General features: G+C 38.3%; 1 protein-coding gene across 12 annotated transcripts in view; it reads left to right on the forward strand.

Annotated features, from left to right (window-relative positions):
* The window catches only part of LOC121518815 (RNA-binding protein Musashi homolog 2), a 479,548-nt gene that overhangs the window by 11,342 nt on the left and 445,460 nt on the right, over nucleotides 1-22,746 (forward strand). For all 12 annotated transcript variants that reach the window (XM_041801448.1, XM_041801443.1, XM_041801444.1 and 9 more), the window contains one exon: nucleotides 17,400-17,441. In XM_041801448.1, coding sequence (XP_041657382.1) covers nucleotides 17,400-17,441 — 42 coding nt within the window. The remainder of the gene's footprint in view (nucleotides 1-17,399; nucleotides 17,442-22,746) is intronic.

Raw genomic sequence — 22,746 nt, forward strand, 5'->3', positions numbered from 1 at the left:
TGCTAAATAACACTGTAACTGTAACATTGATATTGCCAAGGTAATATGAAGTTTGTCAAAATGTTCAAAGCTTCAGTGCTTTTGAAGCCATGTCCCTCAAAATGAAACAATATCTGTTATTTAGCAGGAGACAGAGTAGGAGTTTGTATCTGCCAATACTGGGTACTGAGGACGGTCATTGTTCCCTTGGTAATGAAACAAGTACTGATACTGTGTGATTTAGTTTAATATCAGAGTTTCAACTCTGGTGTTGTGACAACCCTAGCTGTATATACCTATCAAAGAGATACTGTGTTTTATGTGATTTTTTTTCCCAGTAGGCAAACTATGAAAACATTTTCTGCAGACTTATAAAAATTAAATCAATAGCAATATTTGTAAGGCAGTTTGCCATTTGACTAGAATTACATGGTTAAAATACAGCTGAATACATGCATCATCTACATATAGCATAATGCCTATTTTAATTCTTGCCTTATAATTTGCCATGGCTCTAGCTTTATCAGTCATTGTGTTTACATGCAAGTTTAGTCAAGCTATTGTTATAGGTTGATTGGGCCAGTAAACTGCACTGATCTCCTTGTCCCAGTGTGCATGCACAGCAATAGAATCCATTTAATGATGAGAGCAAATCAGCCTCTGGTATAGTAGATCTAATATGCCCCCTTTCAGCTAGTTACTAGGGCCTTCCTTCTGTTGACCTTGCAAGTAAACCACAAACTACTAACGTAAAAGCAAGCTATAGATTAGAGATGAGTGAATATCAGCATGATATTGGTATTGGCAGATGATAGCTTTACAAGTTGCTAATTATATACATATAAGTAAAGGAACAGGTGTAATTTCTTCACATAATGAAGCCTAGCGTTAGTTCATGCAGGACACGGTAGTCATAAGCCCAGCCGTGATCAGCTGATGGCCAGCTGTTCCTAATTATCGCTTCTCAGCTTCCACAGCCAATCATAGGTCTTTCTCTCAACACAGCGGTGTATTTAGATATAACGTACGTCTCACTGATCCCTGCTTGTATTAATGCTGGTGCACCCTCCTCCCATCCAGCCTCCCCCTTTATAGCATAAAGCTTGTTGCACTTTCATATTCAGATTCATGCTACTATGGATTAATTGCCTTTGAACTAATTTTATTATTTTTAGTATGCATTGTCATAAATGTATCAGTCCTCAAGGAGGTTTCTAGCTTTGCGCTTCCTGTAAAGTCAAAGCATGCTAACCCAGGGAGCATCTTTTGAGCAGAGCCTTTTCTGCCAAGTAATACTGTAAATCCATTTTGCAACAAAATGGTTAAATGTATAAGAATGTTCCTGACTGGAACACATTTCATGCCTGTCTTTGGGGTTATGGGGATTGTGTTGTTATGGCGAGGTACTGAAATGTAGCATTGAAATCAGTCTTGTAATTTGGTACAGTAGGTATTGCATGTGTTGGTACTGGTAATATGTTGGTACTGGATTTTGATACCCATCCCTAATTGGCAGATATGAACATTTTTGCCAACAACCAATTTGCTAGCAGTAAATATTGGCCGTATCTACGTATGAGTATGTATAGTTTTAAGTAGCACCAACAAACCTATGTCGGATTAAGTCTTTTTAAAAAATTTTCATCCTTATTTCTCAAATTTTTAAGCGTGTTTTAAGGAGTGAAGTTTAAAGTCTGTGCTCCATTTATACATCAGCTTCTGCTAAAATAGATTTGTAAATATCTGCATGTCAGATATCAGCAAAAATCCAATAATGTGAACACTGACTTTAAACTGTTTTTATGTCTAATGATGAAAACATGGACAGATTTCACAGGTCTGTCCATTTCATTCATACTCTGCGCTTTACCTGTAGCACAAATGCAAAGCATGCTATCCCCCTAGCTTATGGGGATATCTGAAGGTAGACGACAGTGCAACAACTGTGGCTTGCATCCATGCTTATTGACTTCTAGGTCAAAGCCTGTGTGGAAACAGTTGTGCAGAACCCCTAGTCCAGTTGGGGTCACATTGAGATGTGTACATTTAAAAGTAAATTGGTCTCAGATTGCATTATCCAGGTTTGTTGGTCCAGCTACAAGAAATTAGTACAAGTTCAGTGGAACAGTTTTGTTAACATACATTTTAAAAGTCCAGTTTTAAATGGATTAACACATTTTTCTAACAGCATGTAAACAAACTGAGTGATAGGTGTTTTTCACCTAACTGCTAATGTGCTGTTGATTTATCAATCGGCATATAAAGCATACTGCAGCGCTATGGTAGCAGTGTGTTATCCTTGCTATCTGTCACTGGACAGCATCTGCTGTGCTGTTGTATATCTTAACTTTCACTCTATCAAGATAGCATTGCATTGTGATCTGTCTTATCTTTCTTTAAAAGTTGCTTAGCAGTAAACGGAAGAATCAGTCGGTCCAGCAGATGCGGACATTTCTTGATGTGTTTGCAGATGTTGGTTTGATACAAACCTCCTAGTTCTGTTTTTTTGCAGTGCTCAAATGAATCCTCACTAGTGTCTTTGTCCCTTGTAACCTTGAAAGGACTGAGTGGCTTGAGGTGCTGTGGCTGCAAACAAGTTGAGTCATAGGATTTCGTACAGGGAGAGTGGAAATCATACCTAATTTGAATATTTTTCCTTCTTGTTTATCTAATTTATTTTGCAGATGTAGTTTGATGTGTTAATTAAATCACTGTGGCTTTAGTATTGGGTCAAACATACGCTTAGTAAAGAAATATTGCCCAGCTTAAATGGCTTTTCTTTCTTTGATCACCTTAACAGCTCACAAAGGATTTCCCATTTGATCATTATTTCAGGTCTAACTAAATTTCCCTGTGGTTGCCTTTAAAAAAATGCTAGAAAATCAGTGTACGATCCATGAGAAGGCCTGGATGGGACTAGATAGACACGTCATATTTTTTAATAACTGTGTGCTCTGCTTTTTGTCCGGTTATGAAAACATTCAGATGAGGATGAATGAGAATGAGACATATGGGAAAGAACAGCCTGAGGCTACGAAACACACATGCTGGTAATTCAGAACATATTTACCATTTTTCATGATGCTTTGTTCAGTTTAGAAATATGCAACTCAGAGCATCTGTTCCTGAAGATTTTTGAAGGCATGCCGGTATGAACACGGGGAGAAGATCTTAGTACATGATTTTGCATTTGTGAAGTAACAGTTGAAGACTTGACAGGGCAGTAGATTGATCCCATGTTGGCATTTTTATTGTTTTATATATGGCAGGATTACTTTTGAAATATGTATGAAGACTAACCAATGTTCATGACAGTGTGATCCTATAAAATGTGGTTTCAATCTTTATGTATAGTAACCTGTAAAACCTACAAACATCTATGCTGTGTCTTTTACAAGATAAACATATTCTATGCAGTCCGAGGGTAATTCCAGCCTTTATTGAATGACCCCGGGTCAACCCATACTCGCAGTTTTGATGTTTGAGGTGAGGCAGGAAGCAACCCAGAGGGAAAGGAGGAGAAAAGGCACAGAGGGGGAGCAGCTGCTCTTGGCAGATCTAAATCGTATTCATCACATAGGATTTGGAAGTGAAGTCAAATGAGTGAGCTAAATTCTGACTTGCTCTTGTTCAAGTATAGCAGGTGCTCTGTCTTCTGCAGTTAATTATGGCTGAAGGCATTATTAGTTCATATTGTATCTGTGTCTCGTCGGCACATTCAGAACATCAGATGTTGTTCAAAGCAGGACTGTAATACTGTGTGTAAACCAGAGAATTTGGATTATTATCATAATGTAGTTGCATATTTTTGGAGGGAGAAGATTTGCCTGTTGAGCGTGACTTTGGTAAAATTCTCATAATTGATTTGAGGAGCACAACAAACTGCCTTTCTGAGATGTTATTCTGCAGCGAAAAACCCAGTAAAGATTGACAGCAGAGATATGAAACATTTATGTTTTAATTTCAGGTCTATTCCGTTGGTATCGCTCACGCACACCTGTGGACCTGCTCACACTCTGAAGTTGGGGAGAAGCTGCAGGCTTTGATAAGCCTTTTCCCTTTTAGCTTAAACACCACATCATCATGCTAGTGTAGATATGTCTTTAGAGAGAGGAAGAGAGTTTACCCAGGAGCCGCATTAATATATGAAATCCTTTTGTAAGATGTGAACTTAAGATATATGCTGTTTCTTTGCCCTGATCTCCCACAGTCGCATGCAGAAGCGGCCCTCAGAGACCCCGTAGTAAAAGGCTGTGGAAGATAAAAGATGATGGGGGTGGGGTTGTTGGAGGGAGGGGGTTCTTCTTTTTTCTCTCCTCATTTGTTACGTTGACATATCAGGTTGTATGATGTCTTGAGGAAACCCACTTTTTGTTCTGTGTGAGACCATGTTTGATCATGTTACAAAGGTGTATCTGAAGTCGTCATTAGAAAAAGTCTTGTTAGGGTCATGTAAGAAGAGGAATAAGGTGAGCACATACCTAACAGTGCTTGGAGGGAGAAACCATTTTTGCGTCTGTGTGAGGAGAAAGCTCTTGACACAGAGGACAGCTATGTGAGATACTCCAGCAGTAGTGCATCTTTAGCATGTCACTAGCTGTGCCCTTGTGCTCCTTGTGAAGTGAACTGTGTAAACTCAGTGAGATACTTAAGATTTGTCTGAGATACCCACACTGGAAAAAGCACATGCTGTAATTGCAGAGCCCTTTGAAATGACATCACATTGGAGACTGCCAGTGCATTATATAGTACAGGCACAGTTGCCATTAGAGATGATTACCGTACATTAATAATTGGAAGAAAGGACCTCATGCAGAACCCTCAAGACAGCTTAAAAAACAGGTGATAAGACTCCTACCCTTACATGGTGACATCTTTGTCTTTCCCTCACAAAGAACACTATGAAGAGACATGTCTGAAATATATCAAGCACCATAAACTTAAAAGTATTTTTTGTTTACATAAAATCATTGTTGGATAATTTTTAGTAGTTAAACTACTACTGATGCTGCAAATAATTTCTATATTTTCAAAGCAGTGAAATCTTCCAATTACAATCTCAACGCATTACTTTATTGTTTAGCCCATATAGCATTAAAAACAAAATTTGTCAGTAAATGTCGATTTCTTTCTTTTTCTTTCACATATCCATCTGGAAAACCTTCAATATACAGCGTTTGGGAAAAAGCTGTTGGAAAAAAAACTCGGAGGGTGATTGGATGAACGTTCTGTCTGTCACATCTTTGTGGGCCAATCAGAGCAACAAAACATGTGACGTTGTCGCTGCTACCGAGGTGTGCGTGCGCAACTCCATGAAGAACTACAGTGCTTAACAAATTAATAAGCCCACCCTAACCCTAACCAAAGTAACTCTTATGCCACAGCTGCCCTAAATTAACTAAATGAACAGCATTGGTAATTACCAAAATCATTTTTTATGTTTCTGCAATGGTTAATACACCAATATGTAAAAGCTCTTTAACCCAAATGATATTTTTAATGCTAAAATATCATTATTATTGTTATCCATGAATTTTCAAATGTACTGATTTACAAAAAACTGAAAAAATAGTAAAGCACATTAATATTTCTTGATTAATATACCAAATTAAAGTTATTTACTTGCATTCCTGAACAGAAAAATGAGTTTTAATGGTTGAATGTTATGCTTGATTAATTTCTGACTTCTCAGAGAAGCCCCCTGAGCCGGCTCAAATATGGGTGAATTCAGTTTGAAACCCCTCATTCCTGTTCAAAATGGTAAAACGTGGAGAGCTCACTGAAAATGAAAGAGTCCGCATTAAAGCACTTCATGATGCTGGATGGTCTTTGAGACAAATATAACAGGTGGTCAAATAATTTTGTTAAGCACTGTACATAAGGCGAACCATGGCGACTATAGACATATCAGTACACGACTTTTGTCGTCCTAAAAAGAAAACAACTTTGTTCTTTGTTCTTTTAACAAAGAAATTTCATCAAGTTCTGATAAAACTGGCGCTTTAGCATCCTCGCTAATGTCTTCCGCCATAACGGCACCAGCCTCTTGTTGCTACTTGTTTACGTCATGACTCCGCCGCGCCCGAGAGTACTGCCCCTTGTCGCTGATTGGTCCTGTCACTTTCTAGCCGGGCCCAAACGGTTCAGATGGGAGCTTTGCAAGATGGATTCACCAGTGAGAAACACGAAACGGGCATATCTATCTGCTTTGAAAGGTTATCAAAAATCAGTTATTCATACAAACATGAATATGGCAGCTAATATAGACCGTGACCTAGCAGCAATGCAACTGATCAACCCATTCTGTTGATATTGACAAGGAACAAGGAAAGAGGTTGATGACACGGTAACAGGAGTGTTGTACAGGAAGATGATCTGATCGTATTTCACTTCCTCAGTCAACAGAGCTTGTTTTTTGTAAAGTGCATACATTTCTGCTTTAATGATATCCTTATCTCTGTTTGAAATGTTGTAGTCTGTCTTGTGTTAACACTGAGAAATCTACTGGCCCTTTGCTGTCAAAGGTTCATCATAACAAAGCCCCACACTCTGGTTTCTCAGCATTCAAATTATAAGTGCTAAATGCAATATTTTTACTAGGGGGGAAATAAGGCTGAGCAATGAATCAAAACTGAGATGGAATCTAACAATTTGCCAGCTGCAATTTTCAAATCACAAAAAGGGAAATATTTGTTTAACCTTAAATGTGTGTCAACGAATCAATTTCAGGGCCTGAATTTCACTTTTTGAACTGGGGGGATTCCCCCACGTGTCTATTTACATGGGGGGATTTTTTAAACTAAAAGGGGGGATTTTTTTGGAAGCACAAACAAACACCAATAGGTTTAAAAAACCTTTGGAACTCTTCTCAGCAGCAGTATGTTCAATCAGATGCTTTATTTAAAACTCGTGAAGTATTTCTTGTGGGTCCATGGCTCACTAAACGACAAGCCTTGTTCATAATGTAAAATGTACTGAAGAAATTCAAACATTTGTGGAGTGCGTGATACCACATGCTTGCAAATGATGATTATCTAATATTGGCAACTACAGCCTACCTGGATAGGCACTGGCGACTTGCAGCCCTTTTTGAGGGATCCTATTTTGACACACAGTAACCTCCCCTCACACCTGCCCCATTTGATCTGTGCTTTTGTGTGAGAAGAGGGAGAGAATGCGAGCTGATGCTCTAATGGTGCAAACTTTCGTGCCGTTGCTCATCTGCTGCGACCTATTCTCATTTCCTCAACTGTGCACCACTGTTAAACTAGTGGTGCACAGTATACCGGTAACAAAAGTGTCACCAGTGAAATATTTGTCATGAGATGGGTTTTTGCTGCACCGTCATCATCGGTTTAAATGCATGCATTGTATTGTAGTGCACACACGAGGTACAACCAGTGCCACTGTTAGTGCACTAGAGTGACAGACAATAGCGCAGTCTGAGTCCAGTCATCAGCATGCTTTGCTCCGACACTTACATTCAATGTCCGCATACAGCTTCTGTGTCGCAATTCGCCAGCAAATCGTACCACAGAGCAAATCCTTCCCTGTCCAGTCGATCAAAGCAGTTCCACTGCCTGGCCACTTCGCTCTGCTTCGTTGGAGATACGCTGCAGGTCTATGTTTAGCACCGGTTTGCTGCCAAACCGTGCCAATCCCTGCCGATCAGAAAACTCCAAAAGAGAAAGTCAAAAGCGTAGAATATCCAGTACTTTCAAAATACAGCACAATGCACAGACTCTCAGGCATAAATCAACTCTATATCATGTTTACTATGTTTCATCCTGCAGCAAGAGCAAAAGGTCACCTGGAGGTCAGTGGGTCACAGAGCTACAACCACTCCATTGATGTGGAAAAGTTTTCTTTTGAGGGAAAAAGCCACAAAATTTTACATAAAACACACATCTTTTACACAAACATAAACTTTCGAACCCCCTAACGTACACATCCATGGCGGAAGCAATAAATCATGGAATCATGTCGGAATAAATGATAAATCAACCCCAAAAGACAAATTAATCCGCTGTTGACATTCTGTTCCTGCATGGACTTGCAGTTCTCCCATGATCTTTGCCCTCTAAACAGAGCTGTGCGCCACGGCACGGTGCTCTAGGCATGCCTCCAGTGTGCTAGGTTGCTCGCCTTTGGTGGGAGAACAACTGTGGTGCTGCGGAGGGCAGTGCAGCCATTTTATGTGGACATTGCTGGTAAGAGCAGTGCAATTAACATGAAGCCCAGCAATGGGGTAAAACATTGGCTCTCTCCTTTTTGTAATAACAGCAACAAGAAGTGAGTGTGCTCACTTTGCTGAGCATCTCTGTTGGCCTGTCTGAGGCTTTAGCACAAGCTGTGAACTGCAATGGATGGACTTGGTTTTCCTATAACCCAGTGCTGCAGTGATTTACATTGTAACCTCTTGAACAACTGTTTAAAGATGTGCTTAAACTGATTAATTACTTTTTTAAAGCCCATGAAGATTTAAATTAGCAGGCTGTGGTTTTAAAACGAGGTTAGAGAAGCAGCTGTTAACACTGCAGCTCTGTATATTCAAGGGCACCACTGCTAAAACTAACAATAGTAATGGACTAATTCTGATAAGTTATTCAGAATAAACTTCTGCAGTAGTTATATTGCTTAAGTGCCATTATTGTGAAGGCCCACATCAAGTACTGTGGTGTTGTCAGTAGCAGCTTGATGCACCTCAGATGGAGAGAAATTAAATGTAATTCATAGATGGAGAGACTTTATTTCCAGACATAAGTTCAGTGTGCCATCTGAGGCTTGTTTTAGGTGGGGAAGGGTGTTTAACACTTGAATATGCATTTAAATGTGTTATCTCTTTTAAGTTTGTGATATTGCAATAACACTGTTATAACACTGCTGTGCAATGCTTTACAGTATCAGGCACTGCCGTGCTGTTAGGACATCCGTGATAGTATGTTAAGGTCAACATCAGTGTTTTTTACTGCAAAATATTATTTGTTAAAAAAAGTTATCTTATAGTCAAGTGTAAGAAAGCACATGTTGATTTTAAATTACCTCTTTTGACCAATATCACATAGTCTGGCATATCGATTTATCTGTCATACCTAATCCTAAAACCCTGCCTGTCTTAAAATCATTGTTATGTGCTTTAGTCCTTTCACTTGTCTTTGAAATACAGCAAAAAAAGCCATCCATGTAAACTTTATTTCCTGTGGATTTACTGAATTTTACTGTTCCAGTCACCTCCACAGTGAGACATTAATGAACAGCAGGTTACTTCCAGTTGTTTGACTTCTTAATAGCGCTGGTTTCTCCTGTTTATGCAGCTAATCTTGCAACCAATAAAACTAATGTTTAGAGGTGGAGCACATTGATATTCAGAGCAGAGCATTCATTCAGCTTCAAGTCAGGTTTCTTAATATTTATGTGCTGTTAAGTTTGTATGCGCAGCTTGTGATGTTTCAATGATAAAGATGTTTCCTAGAGGGGGATTAATAGAGTGCTTTTACTGCTACTACATGATAACCATACAGCTGTGGGCTGATGAGTCCAGCTTACTAAACTACAGTGATGTGTCTTCTACTAGTTACCTTCAGGATTAACTGATGGGATTCCAGGTTTGTTGTGCTTCTGTGTTTTAATGGATCTTTTGCAGCTAAAAGGCCTTTTTCACTTTCTTCAACATAAGATTGTGATTTTTTTTCCTGAATGTTTTTCAACAAACCAAGATGGTGTGCCTAGATATGAAGCACTTAGCAGATGTGCTGATAAAGAAGAGAGTAAAAACAAAAATGGATATTTTTTGTTAGTTTTAACTTCGTTTTAGTAGAGATGGATGATGAGGCTTTAAGGGAATAGAATTTGTAAGCTCTGTTTGTAGGTGCACAAAAACAAGTGCACTTCGCAGGTCTGGTTGACTGATCCCAAACCTGGTGTTTAATGTGTTACATAACAAAAATGTAACAAGAAGGAAGCATGAGGTGAAACTGAGAAAACATAATCCCTAGTTCACTGGTACGGTTTTACAGTGCATAATTATAGTGCATAATTTAGCTCTTGGCCATAAGTCTGCAGGCACATGCACATAAATGTGTAAACCGAAGGGAAACAATTGCTACATCTCTCCTCCTCCATAATTTCAAATCTCTCAAAGGAGTCATTCATCATAAGTTGTGACCTAAAAAGGTGCTGCTACAGCATTTCTCAGAAGGATTGGTGTCTAAGTCCTCGTTGCCTAATTTGGTTGCTTTGCTCCAAGAGCGTTTTAAACAGTTTGCAGTATCATAGCCTCGTTTTTAACTCAGACCTGTGCATATAATCGTCTCACTTTGATAATTGTAATATTTTAAACTGACAGCTGAAAACTATATGGCCTACACTGCTGCTGCATTGAAATGTTCACTGTCCTCATGAAACTAGGAGCTTCCTTGTGAATAGAAATTCTCAGCAGGGCAGAAAAACAATTAGTTTATGCAGTTTGATGAAATGAGGTTTGATATGTTTTGTAAAGGCTTCAAAAGTACGATACATTACTAAGTGTAGGACGTTGGTATTCACAGCATAATGTGTTGTCTTTGCTCAAATAGGGCGCACAAAATAATTGAGTTTGAATTGGTTATGCCGGGGGCTAAGTGCTAAAACAAATCTTTAAATGAAATTCATTACAAGCAGGGTTGCCATACGCAGGTGTTATTGAATTCATTTCTCATTTTGACCTGATTTAGAAAGATAACAGTAATAACTGAGACTGACAGAAGAAATGACAATGACATTGCGCATCATGGTTTCCCTTCAAACACATTAAAACGTACTCAGTCTCATTGTCTTAATTGGTCCGTGCAGATGGTGTGTTTTTGTTCTTGTGTTCCCCGATTCATTTTCTTTCCATTGTTTTTCACAGCGGGGAGAGATATCTTGTTCTTAAATAAATCCATCTGTGCCGAAGGACTTCCTTCAATGAATGCATAGATTTGATACATCAATTGTAAACATTTCAGTACAACACATGGCAGGAAAATATGGCACAGCTTGAAAAGGATTTTCTGTTAAAAACAAATCAGTAATATTCAAAAAGCAGCCAAATGTTTTGTGAACTTCCCTTTTTCTTACTCACTGCTGTCCAGACAAGGACAAACAAGGACGACACTGCTATGTTCTCTCCTCATGTTTAAGTGCAAGGTTGATGTGAACCCCCCCCCCCCCCACCACACACCTTCATACCAGCGAAATTAACGAGGAAAATGAAGCTAATCAGATAACAAGCACAAGACGGAGAAACAGGCTGATCTGACGCATCCTCTCGGTTATTTGGCAATATCTGGAGGCGTCACCAGCCTCAGACTCTCATTTTCTCCCTGTCATATTTAATCAGCGATTCCCGCCTAAAATAAAAGCTAAGTCTCTGCGGCAACCATGACCAGCAGAAAGATGGTGTGGCTGGCCCTACACACTAAATTTCTTCTTCTCTGAGCAGTTGTGTTGCTTGTTTTATTACAAATCAGTTGGCAGCACTTGTAGATAATTTGGAAGCACCAGTAGTTTTGGCCTGCAGTCTAATTCACAAATAGTAATAAGCAGTAATTAATATGTGGTTTCCTTAAGTGCATTGCCCAATGTAATGAGTGTTGTGCCTAGAATGTGTCACTGAGCTCCATCAATTGTTGAACAATTTCTACAGTAAGTAATGAGGTCAGAGATGTTGGTGAGCTGTCTTCAAATCCTCATAATGACAATTTTTTCTACTTTCATTAACTCGAGCTGAAGACAGACAGGGAGAAAACTGACTTTACTTGATGTAATAGCGGTTATTGGACCAAATCTGTGCATCAGTATTAGTGAAAACAGACCAGAATGTTCATCAGGAGATTTAAATGATTGATCTTCATCAATCAAGTCTTAATACGAGCATCAAAAGGTAGTTTACACATGGACCAGTTTTTGTTGGATCATACACTGAATGAGAAATTACAGTAGTGAACTGCAGCACATCTACATGCAACTTTACAGCAAATTTAGCCTGAGTTGTTTCATTTGTATCCATCTTATCAAAGCTATTGCCTTTATGTGCCCACCAAGAAAATGTTCAAATCATACAGAATGAAGAAGATTTAACATTTTAATAAACCCATAACCAGTGGTGGGTAGAGTACACAGTTACAGTCCCCAAGTAAAAGTACTGATACTTAACAATAATAATTACTCAAGTAGAAGTAAAAGTGCTCATAAAAATAGGTACTTGAGTAAGAGTAAATAAATACCTCATTAAAAAACTACTCAAGTAGCGAGTAACTTCATTTTGTGCACTTTATTAAAACGTATTGCATTACAACATATTATTCAGGGGTAATAATGTAAACTACATATTGTCATAAATAAAGTAGCATAACTTGTCAAAATAATTACAAGAAATAAAAAAAATGTAACTTAATACTCAAAGCAGCAGTCAAGTTATGTTTGTTAATCACAATTATGAGATGAAAAACTCAGTATAATGAGAAAAACAGACTGTTTCTCTCATGGTTATGTTATTTCTACATGATGATTTTAATCTCGCATACTGGAATGTGTACTTAGCAGTTCTTGCTTTTAAATCACATTTTATTCATTTTATCATGTTTCAATGATTTTTGGCTCATATTTATGAAATCAATCTTATGAATTGTCCTCATTTCTGACTTTTTGCACGTTTTTTACTTTTTAGCTCCAATTTATGATTTTTTTTTTTTTTTTTTTTTTTTTAAGATCCTCTTTTTGAGCATTTTTGTGCCTTTATTAGATAGAGGAGGACAGTGGATCGAGTCAGAAACAGGGTCAAGAGTTGGGGAGAGACATGCAGTGAAGGGCCTCGGGCTGGATTCGAACCCGGGCCGCCCGCGTACATGGGGAGAGCCTTTAACCACTAGGCCACCAGCTCCCCATGAATTTTTATCCTGATTATCACTTGACAAATTTGGCAAGCCACACTGACACTTATGAAAACCAAAGACAACTTTGGCCCACTAGCACCATGTTATAACCATGTTCACCTACGACATAACGTTAAATAATGCCACGTAAAATCACATTTGTGGCAGAGTTGCAGAGGTGGTTGGACACATGACATCATTTATCACTGACACCCCTGTCTTTGCAGTCTACTTGTTAAAACAGAGATTTGAACTGAAACGTTTAGCTAACTAGCAGTGCAGTCGTTAGCTTGTTTAGCTTACTTACCATAAAGCGCTTTCTTAGATTTGACATGCTATTTTTGAAACTTGAGTTTTCCACCGCTTTAGGCCGGCCACACACTACACGATTTTTAAATCTGAAACGATTTTTAAACCGTGGGAGACCACAGATATGAGGACAGTTTCAAAAGATTTTTCATCTTCAGTCCTCTGAATGCACACACTAGATGACTTAGCCAGATTGTCAGATAACTGGAGACCACACACCTGCCAATGACCTCTGTGATCACATGACCTCAGAAAATAAAACAAACAACATGGATGTCTGTCGATAACCTCTTGTTGTCCCTCCACAACAGGCTGCCCTAGCATGTGTTACATGTGAAGCAAAAATTATAAAACATGGGAAGGACTCGAATGAAATCATGGCTGGAATTAAGTTAAAGCCGTGTTTATGGTTGGGAGCGGTGAAAGTACGTATGATCCGGCTGTGCGCTACCCCATCTGCTCGCTCTCACTGGTTGTTGTGGGTACTTCGTCAGAGGCACTAAGACCTAAAATCGTAAATATCAAACGTGTTTGATGTTTACAGTTCGGGATTTTGAAGGTTATGATGCAATTTGGAGCAGTAAAACAATCGTGTTCACACCACACACGAGGATTATTCAGGCAAACAGTCGTTTGCGTTGAGGCTACTCTCGGGGGTCGGGGGAGGTAAATCTTGCCCCAAATCGGGCTTAAAAACTTGCAGTGTATGGCTGGCCTTAGGTAGACACAGTAGGCAGCGCATTATGTGGCTGTTGTTCCTCGTTGTTTGAAAGGCAAAGAGAGTCTTGATGTTGGGCCAGGGATAAACATGCTCCTCTGAAGGAGACGCAGGTATTACATCTTCAGCCATTATCTCCAACTGTTGATAGTTAAGGGGGCCGGGTCACTCCTCCGTTGACTCTGTGGTGTTGAGGATTTTACCTCACGCTGCTGTGCGAGCTCGGCTGAGTGTAAAAAAATACTCAATGAAAATAAATTATAGACGAGTAAAAGACCAGTGTATTGCCCAGTGTAACAGAGTTAAAGTATAGTTTTTTTTATCACAAATGTAACGGAGTAGGAGTGAAAAGTGTTGTGCTCAATAACTACTCTCAGAAGTAGGATTTTATATGGGATTTAAATCTCAGTTATGATTTTAGCTTCCCATGATCATGAAAACATGATTATTGAGATTTAAGAAGTACTTCAAAGCATGCTGTGTTGTGCTTGTATTTATGCATAAGTCAAACCAAGTGTGGTAAATGGAGCACACCGTGTCTTTCCTTCCAGTAAAATGAGCTAAGCTTTCACTTTAATTTAAGTGAGGAGCAGATCGAGCGGCAACATAAAGCTTAATCCTCATGTTCCTACTCTTCCTATGCTGAAAAGAAAAAAACTTAGGCAGGGAGAGAAGCAGGAAAAACCCAGAGCAGAGCAGGTATCAGAATGACATTGATTAAGTCAGTAACAGAATGAAGGAGGAGCTGGGGTGGAGGAAGGTTGCAAGAGCTGCAGTAGAGCGTAGCCAGGCAAGAGCAGTTTGAATAAGGCAGCCTGAGAGCAATTAGCCAATAGCATGCTTAGAGCAAATCAGCTGGGCGTCAGCTGATGAGGGCTGATGAGATCAACTGATCTCAATCAGTTGATCTCAATTATGGCAGCACTTGACTCCGTGGCCTGCCTAAACTAACCCTTTATGCTGGATGTAATAATTTAAAAGTTACACACAAATGCAGATGTAGTAAAATCTTTAAGTTATTATGTTAAAAAATGCCGATTTCATTATTTATCAAAATAACCTTGAGTATGATTTTTGTAATAATTGAACGGCCCTATGATAACCAGTGGTGGGCACAGTTAATCAAAAATTTAACTAGGGATGTAACAATATCAGTATTACCCTAAAAAATCACAGTTCATATATCATGGGTCGGTGCACCCAAATAACTCTGAATGTAGAAAAAGGCAGCCAACATGATAGTATTTATGTGCCAATCTATGTGGCAGTAATGCTCATCTGTTTGCTAAGCACAACTACAACTAACGAAGAAGAGGAAGAAGTCGGCACATTAAAACACACAAAGAAAAAGTGTTGGCTTCAGTAGCAAGAGCAGCAGAGCAGCGAGACTTGCCTGTTTCTTTCCAGTTTCCTCAATTCTGCGCTGTTTTAAAAAAAGCCTCAGGATTTGAATGCAGATAGGGTCAAAGACACTTGTCATTAGGGGTGTTAGAAAATATTGATACACTGGTATATCGCGGCGCAGTACTGTATCGATATTTTAAAGTGCAGGATCGAATTTTTTTAAATTATTAATTTACTTTGCTGGTGCGGTAGTTTGTGGTTTTATTTCACCCCCTGACTGCTAGTTGGTGGCCGGCAGTTGACTCTTCCCTCTTCTCCTCTGCTTAGACAACAAGATCACACAAGACTTTCGGCCTGAGAGAGCGGGTTGCTCATGCTTACCCAGCAGTGCAGCATCTACTGCATTCACAGTGGATATGTGGACTTGTTTAGGCTTTCAAAACATTAAAGATGGTACAGACTTCTACAGGAGTCAAGTCATTTGTAAGACATGCCACGCCGTAGTGAAATACTTGGACAACACAACGAACCTGAGCGTGAGACATCATAGCGATAGCTTGGCAGCTAACAGCTAACATGAAAGAAGCCTGCTGAAGCTACCGCTGATTTTTACTCATGTAACTTTAATTAACCTCAATACTTTGGGGTTTTTTTTTTTTTTCTTTTTTTGTAAGGATCTGCACCATTGTAGTGTCATTAACAATGACGGCTTCCGTAGTACGATTAAAAAAACAAAACAAAAGAAACACTGGCCCGTCACGTTAAGCTCTCCTCACAACAGTCCATCTGTCCTTAAAGCTGGACATTAGGATCATTCTTCCTCCACAAGCACCCTGACATTACATTAAGACATACAAGCTGATGTACCATGAAATGTAAAATATTTTAGTATATTTACTCTATATTAATTTATTTTTCCACTTTTCTTTCAGAAGTATTTTTTCAGTTTTTTGTAAATCAGTAAATTTGAAAATTCATTGATAACAATAATAATGATATTTTAGCATTAAAAATACCATTTGGGTTAAAGAGCTTCTACATATTGGTGTATTAACCATTGCAGAAACATGACAAATGATTTTGGTAATTACCAATGCTGTTAATTTAGGGCAGCTGTGGCATAAACCTTACTTTGGGTGGTGGTCTAATAAATTTGTTAAGCACTGTGTGTGTGTGGGTGTGTGTGTGTGTGTGTGTGTGTATATATATATATATATATAACTTACAAAAATATCACAATTTATCGCCTTGCTCATAGTATCAATATATTGATACTTATTTAAGTGCACTGCTCTGGCCCCATTAAAATGTCCCATCTTTTGTTTGCATAAGCTAGTCTGGGGTCCTTCACTGATGTATACAAGCTGTAATGTTGTAGGAAAAACCCCTGCACTTCATCTACAAACAACTATGTAATGACTTCACAACATCTATTTTATCAGGTTTTTTCACATTGTATGTATTTTATCATTTCCAATAAGATATATTAATGCACCACAGGCTGTACCAACTATCACTAGATGGAAAAAACTGTAACTGTAATTTGCTGATTATTTTTAAAATTGACCTGTTTGCTAAAAATAAATTAAAAACAAAAAACTTAACGCCAGTAATTAACTATTAATGCTTTAATGGATGAGTGCCCAGCTGTGATTGTCACCGTGAACCATCTTTTTTCTGTACCCTACACTACCTGGAGGAGGAGAAAAGGATAAAATGATACACATCACGTTAATAACAGACCCATTGTGTTACAAGAATCCCTCTGTCAAGTTCCCAGTGCCACTTTTTGGGTCATTCATGTGCACTTAATTTGTAATTGCAATAATTTTGAACACTCTTGAGTGCGGCTTTGCTTTCTGAAAAATGCTTCTCATATTCAAAAGCAGACTGTATCAGCACAGGATGATTATTCAGCTTTTATAAATCTTAATGGCTCGGATAAATTGTTATCATTGTGAGTTGAAAATATTACATTCTGATACATTGGGTTTTGAATATGTGTTCTTTTTGTTAAAATACCAGAATTCATTCCTGTGACTGTGTGAATGGTTGCACTCTGGTTCTCTGTTAAACACCTGCTCATTTCTTTGTCCCCCGTAGAATACCACAGCTTCTTTTAACAACAATTTTGCTATTCTTTTCTCGTTTCCCAGATTGATCCTAAGGTTGCCTTTCCCCGTCGCGCCCAGCCTAAGGTAAGAATAAATTGGTCACTAACCCTGCTCAAAGAAAATGATTATGTCTCATGTCACTAGCTTACCTAATTTTGTTTGCTCACACAGCAGATACAAAGAGGCAGCGGTTGTCTGTTTGTTATTGTAGAGAAATACAGAGTCTGGCTCCATTGTTCTCACCTTGTCTGTGCTGTTTCACCAAAGCAATTAAAGTTGAACACATTAGATTTAAAGGAAATTTTCAGCATGATTGAGGTCATGGAGGTTTTTTTTTCCTGCTGCACTGTTTTATACTTAATTTTTTTCTACTGTGTTTTTGCTTGTATTTGCATTTCATCCCTCATTATGGTTTTCTTACATGTTTTAAAGAGTGTTACTCTTTTAGCATGTTGCAACAGAAGATGCCAAGTCTTGACTGCAGTACTATTAATCCTGGCTTTATTGTGTGGTTAATACAGCTGTGGAATATTTTCTGGAAAGTTGTCTATTGGCTTGTTTGGCTCCTGATTGGCTTGAAAAGTGCCATGTTGGATGAGTAGAGAACGTTGCCTTTTAAAGCTGGATTGATGCTGGACTCCTGCAACTGAAAACAATAGGAGTGGGAAAAAATAGTAGAAATGATCAATAATGGGCTAACAGAATGTAATTTTTTTGAAATGTTAAGTTGAATCTTTGTATTTGTAAGTTAAGAGAGGCTTAGTTTGTTTCTCAGCATCTGTATTGTCTGTAACACTACGGTTGTGTCACTGGTCAAAAGTCGCAACCTGTGGGCTGAGTGAATTTTGCCCAAATGTTGAGCAATTCATTGAAGCATGCCTTGACACTCTTTTATTGTACAGGTGTGAATGTAAGAGGAACCTGCAGAGCTAGGCTCTCATAGTAAGCCCATGTAAAGATATAGCTTGTGCTTCCTGTAACTGTTAGCTTTGGTTGCCAGTAAATAGATAGACTGTTATTGTCAAATTGATCAAATCAAAACAAAAAAATTTGGTACCTTGCCACCCCAAACGTGACCCACTTGATCTCCAAATGAAACACAAAAGTTGATGGATATAACATAATTTATATAGGTTTACACTTGTTTTATTCAACAGAGCATGGCTGTCTTACATTAATTTCACTGCCATAAACTCTGCTCTGCTCAGTTGCTTTTTTTATTTCCTTAAGAAGTTGTCTCTAAAGCAGCACCTGTATATTATTTATTTTATGTAAGGCAATCACAGCTGTTTATTTTTCTTATCCCGTGCTCTATAGGCTTCTTCTCAATATGTTTCAGTTGATTATTAAGGCCCTTTCAAAATGTTTAATAGCAGACAGATATGCTCTCAGCAGCATCTCTGTGCTTCACACTGATGAAGAGAAAAAGTTGTCTTGGTTTTACCTGGGTCAAAGTTGAGTTCCTCTCCTTTGCTATTGGTGTTGATTTTTTCCACTCTGGCCCATCAACAGACTTCTCTGGATGTTAATTTAACAGCATAACCTGTGTTCATTAGTCATAGCAGTGATGAACCTAGACTTTTTGGTTGGGGGGGCCCAAGCCCTGATTTGTGCAGGGAAAATGATTGTAGTGTGCATACAGACAACAGGTCATCATGTGTTATTATACAATTTAACTTTATGATTTAAATGTATTTGAAAAACAAAAGTAGAAGTTACAAAATATAAGCAGTTGAAAATTTTGGTTGTAATTTGCAAGTTCTACTGGGCTAACACATTTAAAAGTCTGTAAGAAATAAGTTATGAGAAATTTAGTTAGAGTAGAGGGTAGAGGTGTTAGTCGAAAAGTACAATTTGTCAGAATTGAGACATTTAAGATGTTGCTCAATTCAAAGTTACCTTTTTAATTATTAAAGTGTGTTTTAATGTTTTTGTTGATTTTCTTTTTTTCCTCCTAAAAGTATCGATTAAGACACTGTTTAGGTACTGGCACTGTTGTAAAAGTGTCGTCTCAGCACCAGTATGGGATAAAACACAAATGATACCCAACCCTCCTTACCGGTGGATAGAAAAGAGACATAAAAAGGTAAAATAAAAAATGCTAAAAACTGCACAATTGAAAAAACAAACACAATTAAACTGATAATAAAAAAACATACTAAAAGAAAAACTGAAAAATATTGCATATCTACCTACATTACATATTGCACAAAACCCTGTGTATCTTGCATATGACTAGTGTTGTGTGCAGTGTTGTGTCCTATGCACTCTGGCCTCTATTAAAAAAATATGTTGCAAGAATAATTTCCTCATCTCTCTGTAAGCCCATTGCTGTTTTAGCAGCTTTTCAACCAGTTCTATTGTTTACCCGCGGTCTGCTGTGCTTTAATGCTTTGCTTCATGTGCTGCAGACAATGATGATAGTATTATAAATCAAAGTTACACCATGCTCTAGCAAAATGTCCTTGCTTTAAAATCAACCAATGCAATGCTTTCTGCATTATAAGTTAATCTTTTGATTAAATGTTAACATCAGTGCACATCAGAAGGCATGCATATCCATATTGATACATATTTAAACGGCCCATATGGACCCACTAATATGACATGCTAAACTGCATATCTGCTGGGCTCTTTAAGCTGTTGGTGGGATTTTTGTTTTCTGGTGTTGAAGACTTTGCCTGTATTACTGAATCTGCAAGAAATGATTGATGACTTGTCATTGACATTGATGAATTATATTTAGTGTCCGTATATAGGTCTGTTAATTGTTGTGGAACTGAATAGAACTGAATTATATCAGTGATTTATAAATATCCTTTAATTGTGGTGCATGCATTTGGAAATGTCACAATGAGCCTTGAAACAATTTGACTGAAAAGAAAAATCCAATCTCCAATCACACAGGAACTGTTCTGTGCGCTCCTCATAATGCGTATTATCTTTTCCCTTCCTTGATTACTAGTCTTGAGCAGTTCTATTGACAATTAAATATTCAGCATGTGCAGATGGTACTCTGGTGTAGTCAAGGGCTTTGTTGACATGCCCTCTCACACCATCCCCCAGCTTTAGTGTGCAGAGAGCGCAGTACAGTGCAGAACTATACAGCACCGCTATCAGGGCTTTTTCCACCTAAACCAGGTGGAAATCGATAATAGATTTTCTCCTTCCCACTGGATCAGAGAGAGGCATTGTTAAAGACTTGGTCAGGTTTCAAATGAAGAATTGGCAGTGCAGGCTTTCAAAGCCAGAGCACATGGTGACTTAAGGATATCGGCATATTGTTGAGAAACTACCAGTGTTTCTCCACACTTTTTTACATGGCAAATATATCACTTTAACTTCTTCTGTTCTGAGCCAGCCTCATAAAAGGTGCAATAAAACAGCTCAGATGCTTGATGATGCTTCCAATTTTCAAGTGAACAAGAAACTCCTCTTTCTGTCGTGCTTATTGTTAATCTTTTCTTAAACAGCGTTATACTTTTTTTAGCCATGACTCAGAGAAGAAAATATTTGTCGTTCTGCCTCACGTGATTCATAACCCGGTGAAATAATAACACTTTAACAGAATTTTGTGGCTCTGCACAAGTCTTGTAGCAATGGTTTTTAAAATGGCTATAGGGCGAGCTTGTTAGGGAAGAAAAATGGTCGTATTGAATGTGGATTATAAAGGATCTTAAAGCAATGGGATTAGGCCAGATAGATTAACATTGCATGGGTTTGTACTTTCTGTTCAATTGATTTAAGAACCTGTAAAAGAAGTGCCATTCTGAGGTTCCCATTTAGCAAGTCCTCTCTGTTTTGCATTTGCTTTCTTTTGTCCCTCTTCCCCTTCCACTGTCTGCCTGCCTGGCTGCTTATGCAGCTGTTGAATGGGCTTCGTTCTCGTTTAAAGAGGCTCGCCTTGGCAGGTGCCTCAGTGGCACGGGCTTCAGGGAGCGAGTCGTGACGAGACCAATCAGCGTTAATTTTCTCACGGCTAACAATGACCTCAGAGGTAACCCTGCCAATGACCTCCCTGCCACTGAATGCTGCAGTATGGTAAAACTATACAGTATGTACAGCACGTAGAGTAATGCTGGAAACAGACAGGAAGTGAAGGTGAACACAGAGGACATTTCACTGTAAACAACTGAAGGTGTTTGCAGCCGGTTGACAGGATCACAGGGAAAACAACTTGTATCAGCAGGCATAACTGACACTGCCCCCAAACACGGACAGTTCAACTGCAAAGAGACAGTCAGAAACTCAGAGAGTATAGTGATGAATAATAATTTATAATATACTGACCTGGACAGCTTTGCAATCATTTCATCCAAATCTGATTTCATTTATATGAAAAGGGTCGACTTGCTGTGAGTATTTCTATACAGTAGGTCATTTGAATTTTAGAGGATTTAAAGTGAAACAGTTGCATTTTAAGCATAAACTGCAGGTTACACCGGCAATATTGGTAAAGGGCATAAACGGGGGATAACCACATGCTCTGTCATTTAAAGAAAACATGCTTAAGAAATACATGCAGACGTACATTTTAATAAAGAATAATGTCACACAACTAAAGCTTATCTTCAGCTCAAAAGTGAACATTTAGTATTAGAAACAGAGTCTCTGCTTACAAGTCATGTCAAAGGTATCAGTGCAGACTAGAGCACAAATATTCAGGGATTAGGTTTCACCTGCAGATGATTGACAGGTGAGAATGAAAGGATTAAACAATGATGATGTGATGCAAAGTGCTTTGTGTGCATTCATTTATGCCTCCTTGCCTTTTCATCCTGGCGGGGCCTGGGCATTATTTATTGGTGAGATAAAAGAAGCTGCAGAAGGGCAGGATTTAACATAAACATTTCAGCATCTCCACGTTTATTTTCACAACAAGCCAGGCTTGATTCATTCTATCAGTGGCAAATTTACTTTATTCAGTGCTTCTATTGCAACAGATACATTATTATAATTTTATTATAGATAATTGTTTTGCAAAACATGCTGGTTTGAACATGTCACATATTTTCATTTGATGTTTTTTTTTTTTTTTGTTTTGTTTTTTGTTTCTTGACAGGGAACTGGTTAGTTTATTTCATCCTATTCCTGTCTTTCATCTGTTAAGCATCGAAAACTTGAAAAAATAATTTAATAACTTTAAAGGGAAAGATGATTAGATTGGTCAGTCAGCCTTTTGAGTGAATTTAAAAGATCCGTAGTGCATCTTCATGTCAAAGTAGATTGTTTAAAATTGGCAAATATATGGCCATTGCCTCATTTGAATTAAAGCTAAGCTTTTGGTATGTTATAATTTTCTTTGGTCTTTTTCAGAAGTCCCATCAGTGTTTTTTAAGGTACTTAAAATTGGCAAGGCTTTGTCTTAGATGTATCAGTACAGTCTTCT

The sequence above is a fragment of the Cheilinus undulatus genome, linkage group 12, assembly GCF_018320785.1.
Source record: "Cheilinus undulatus linkage group 12, ASM1832078v1, whole genome shotgun sequence".
Classification (NCBI taxonomy): domain Eukaryota; kingdom Metazoa; phylum Chordata; class Actinopteri; order Labriformes; family Labridae; genus Cheilinus; species Cheilinus undulatus.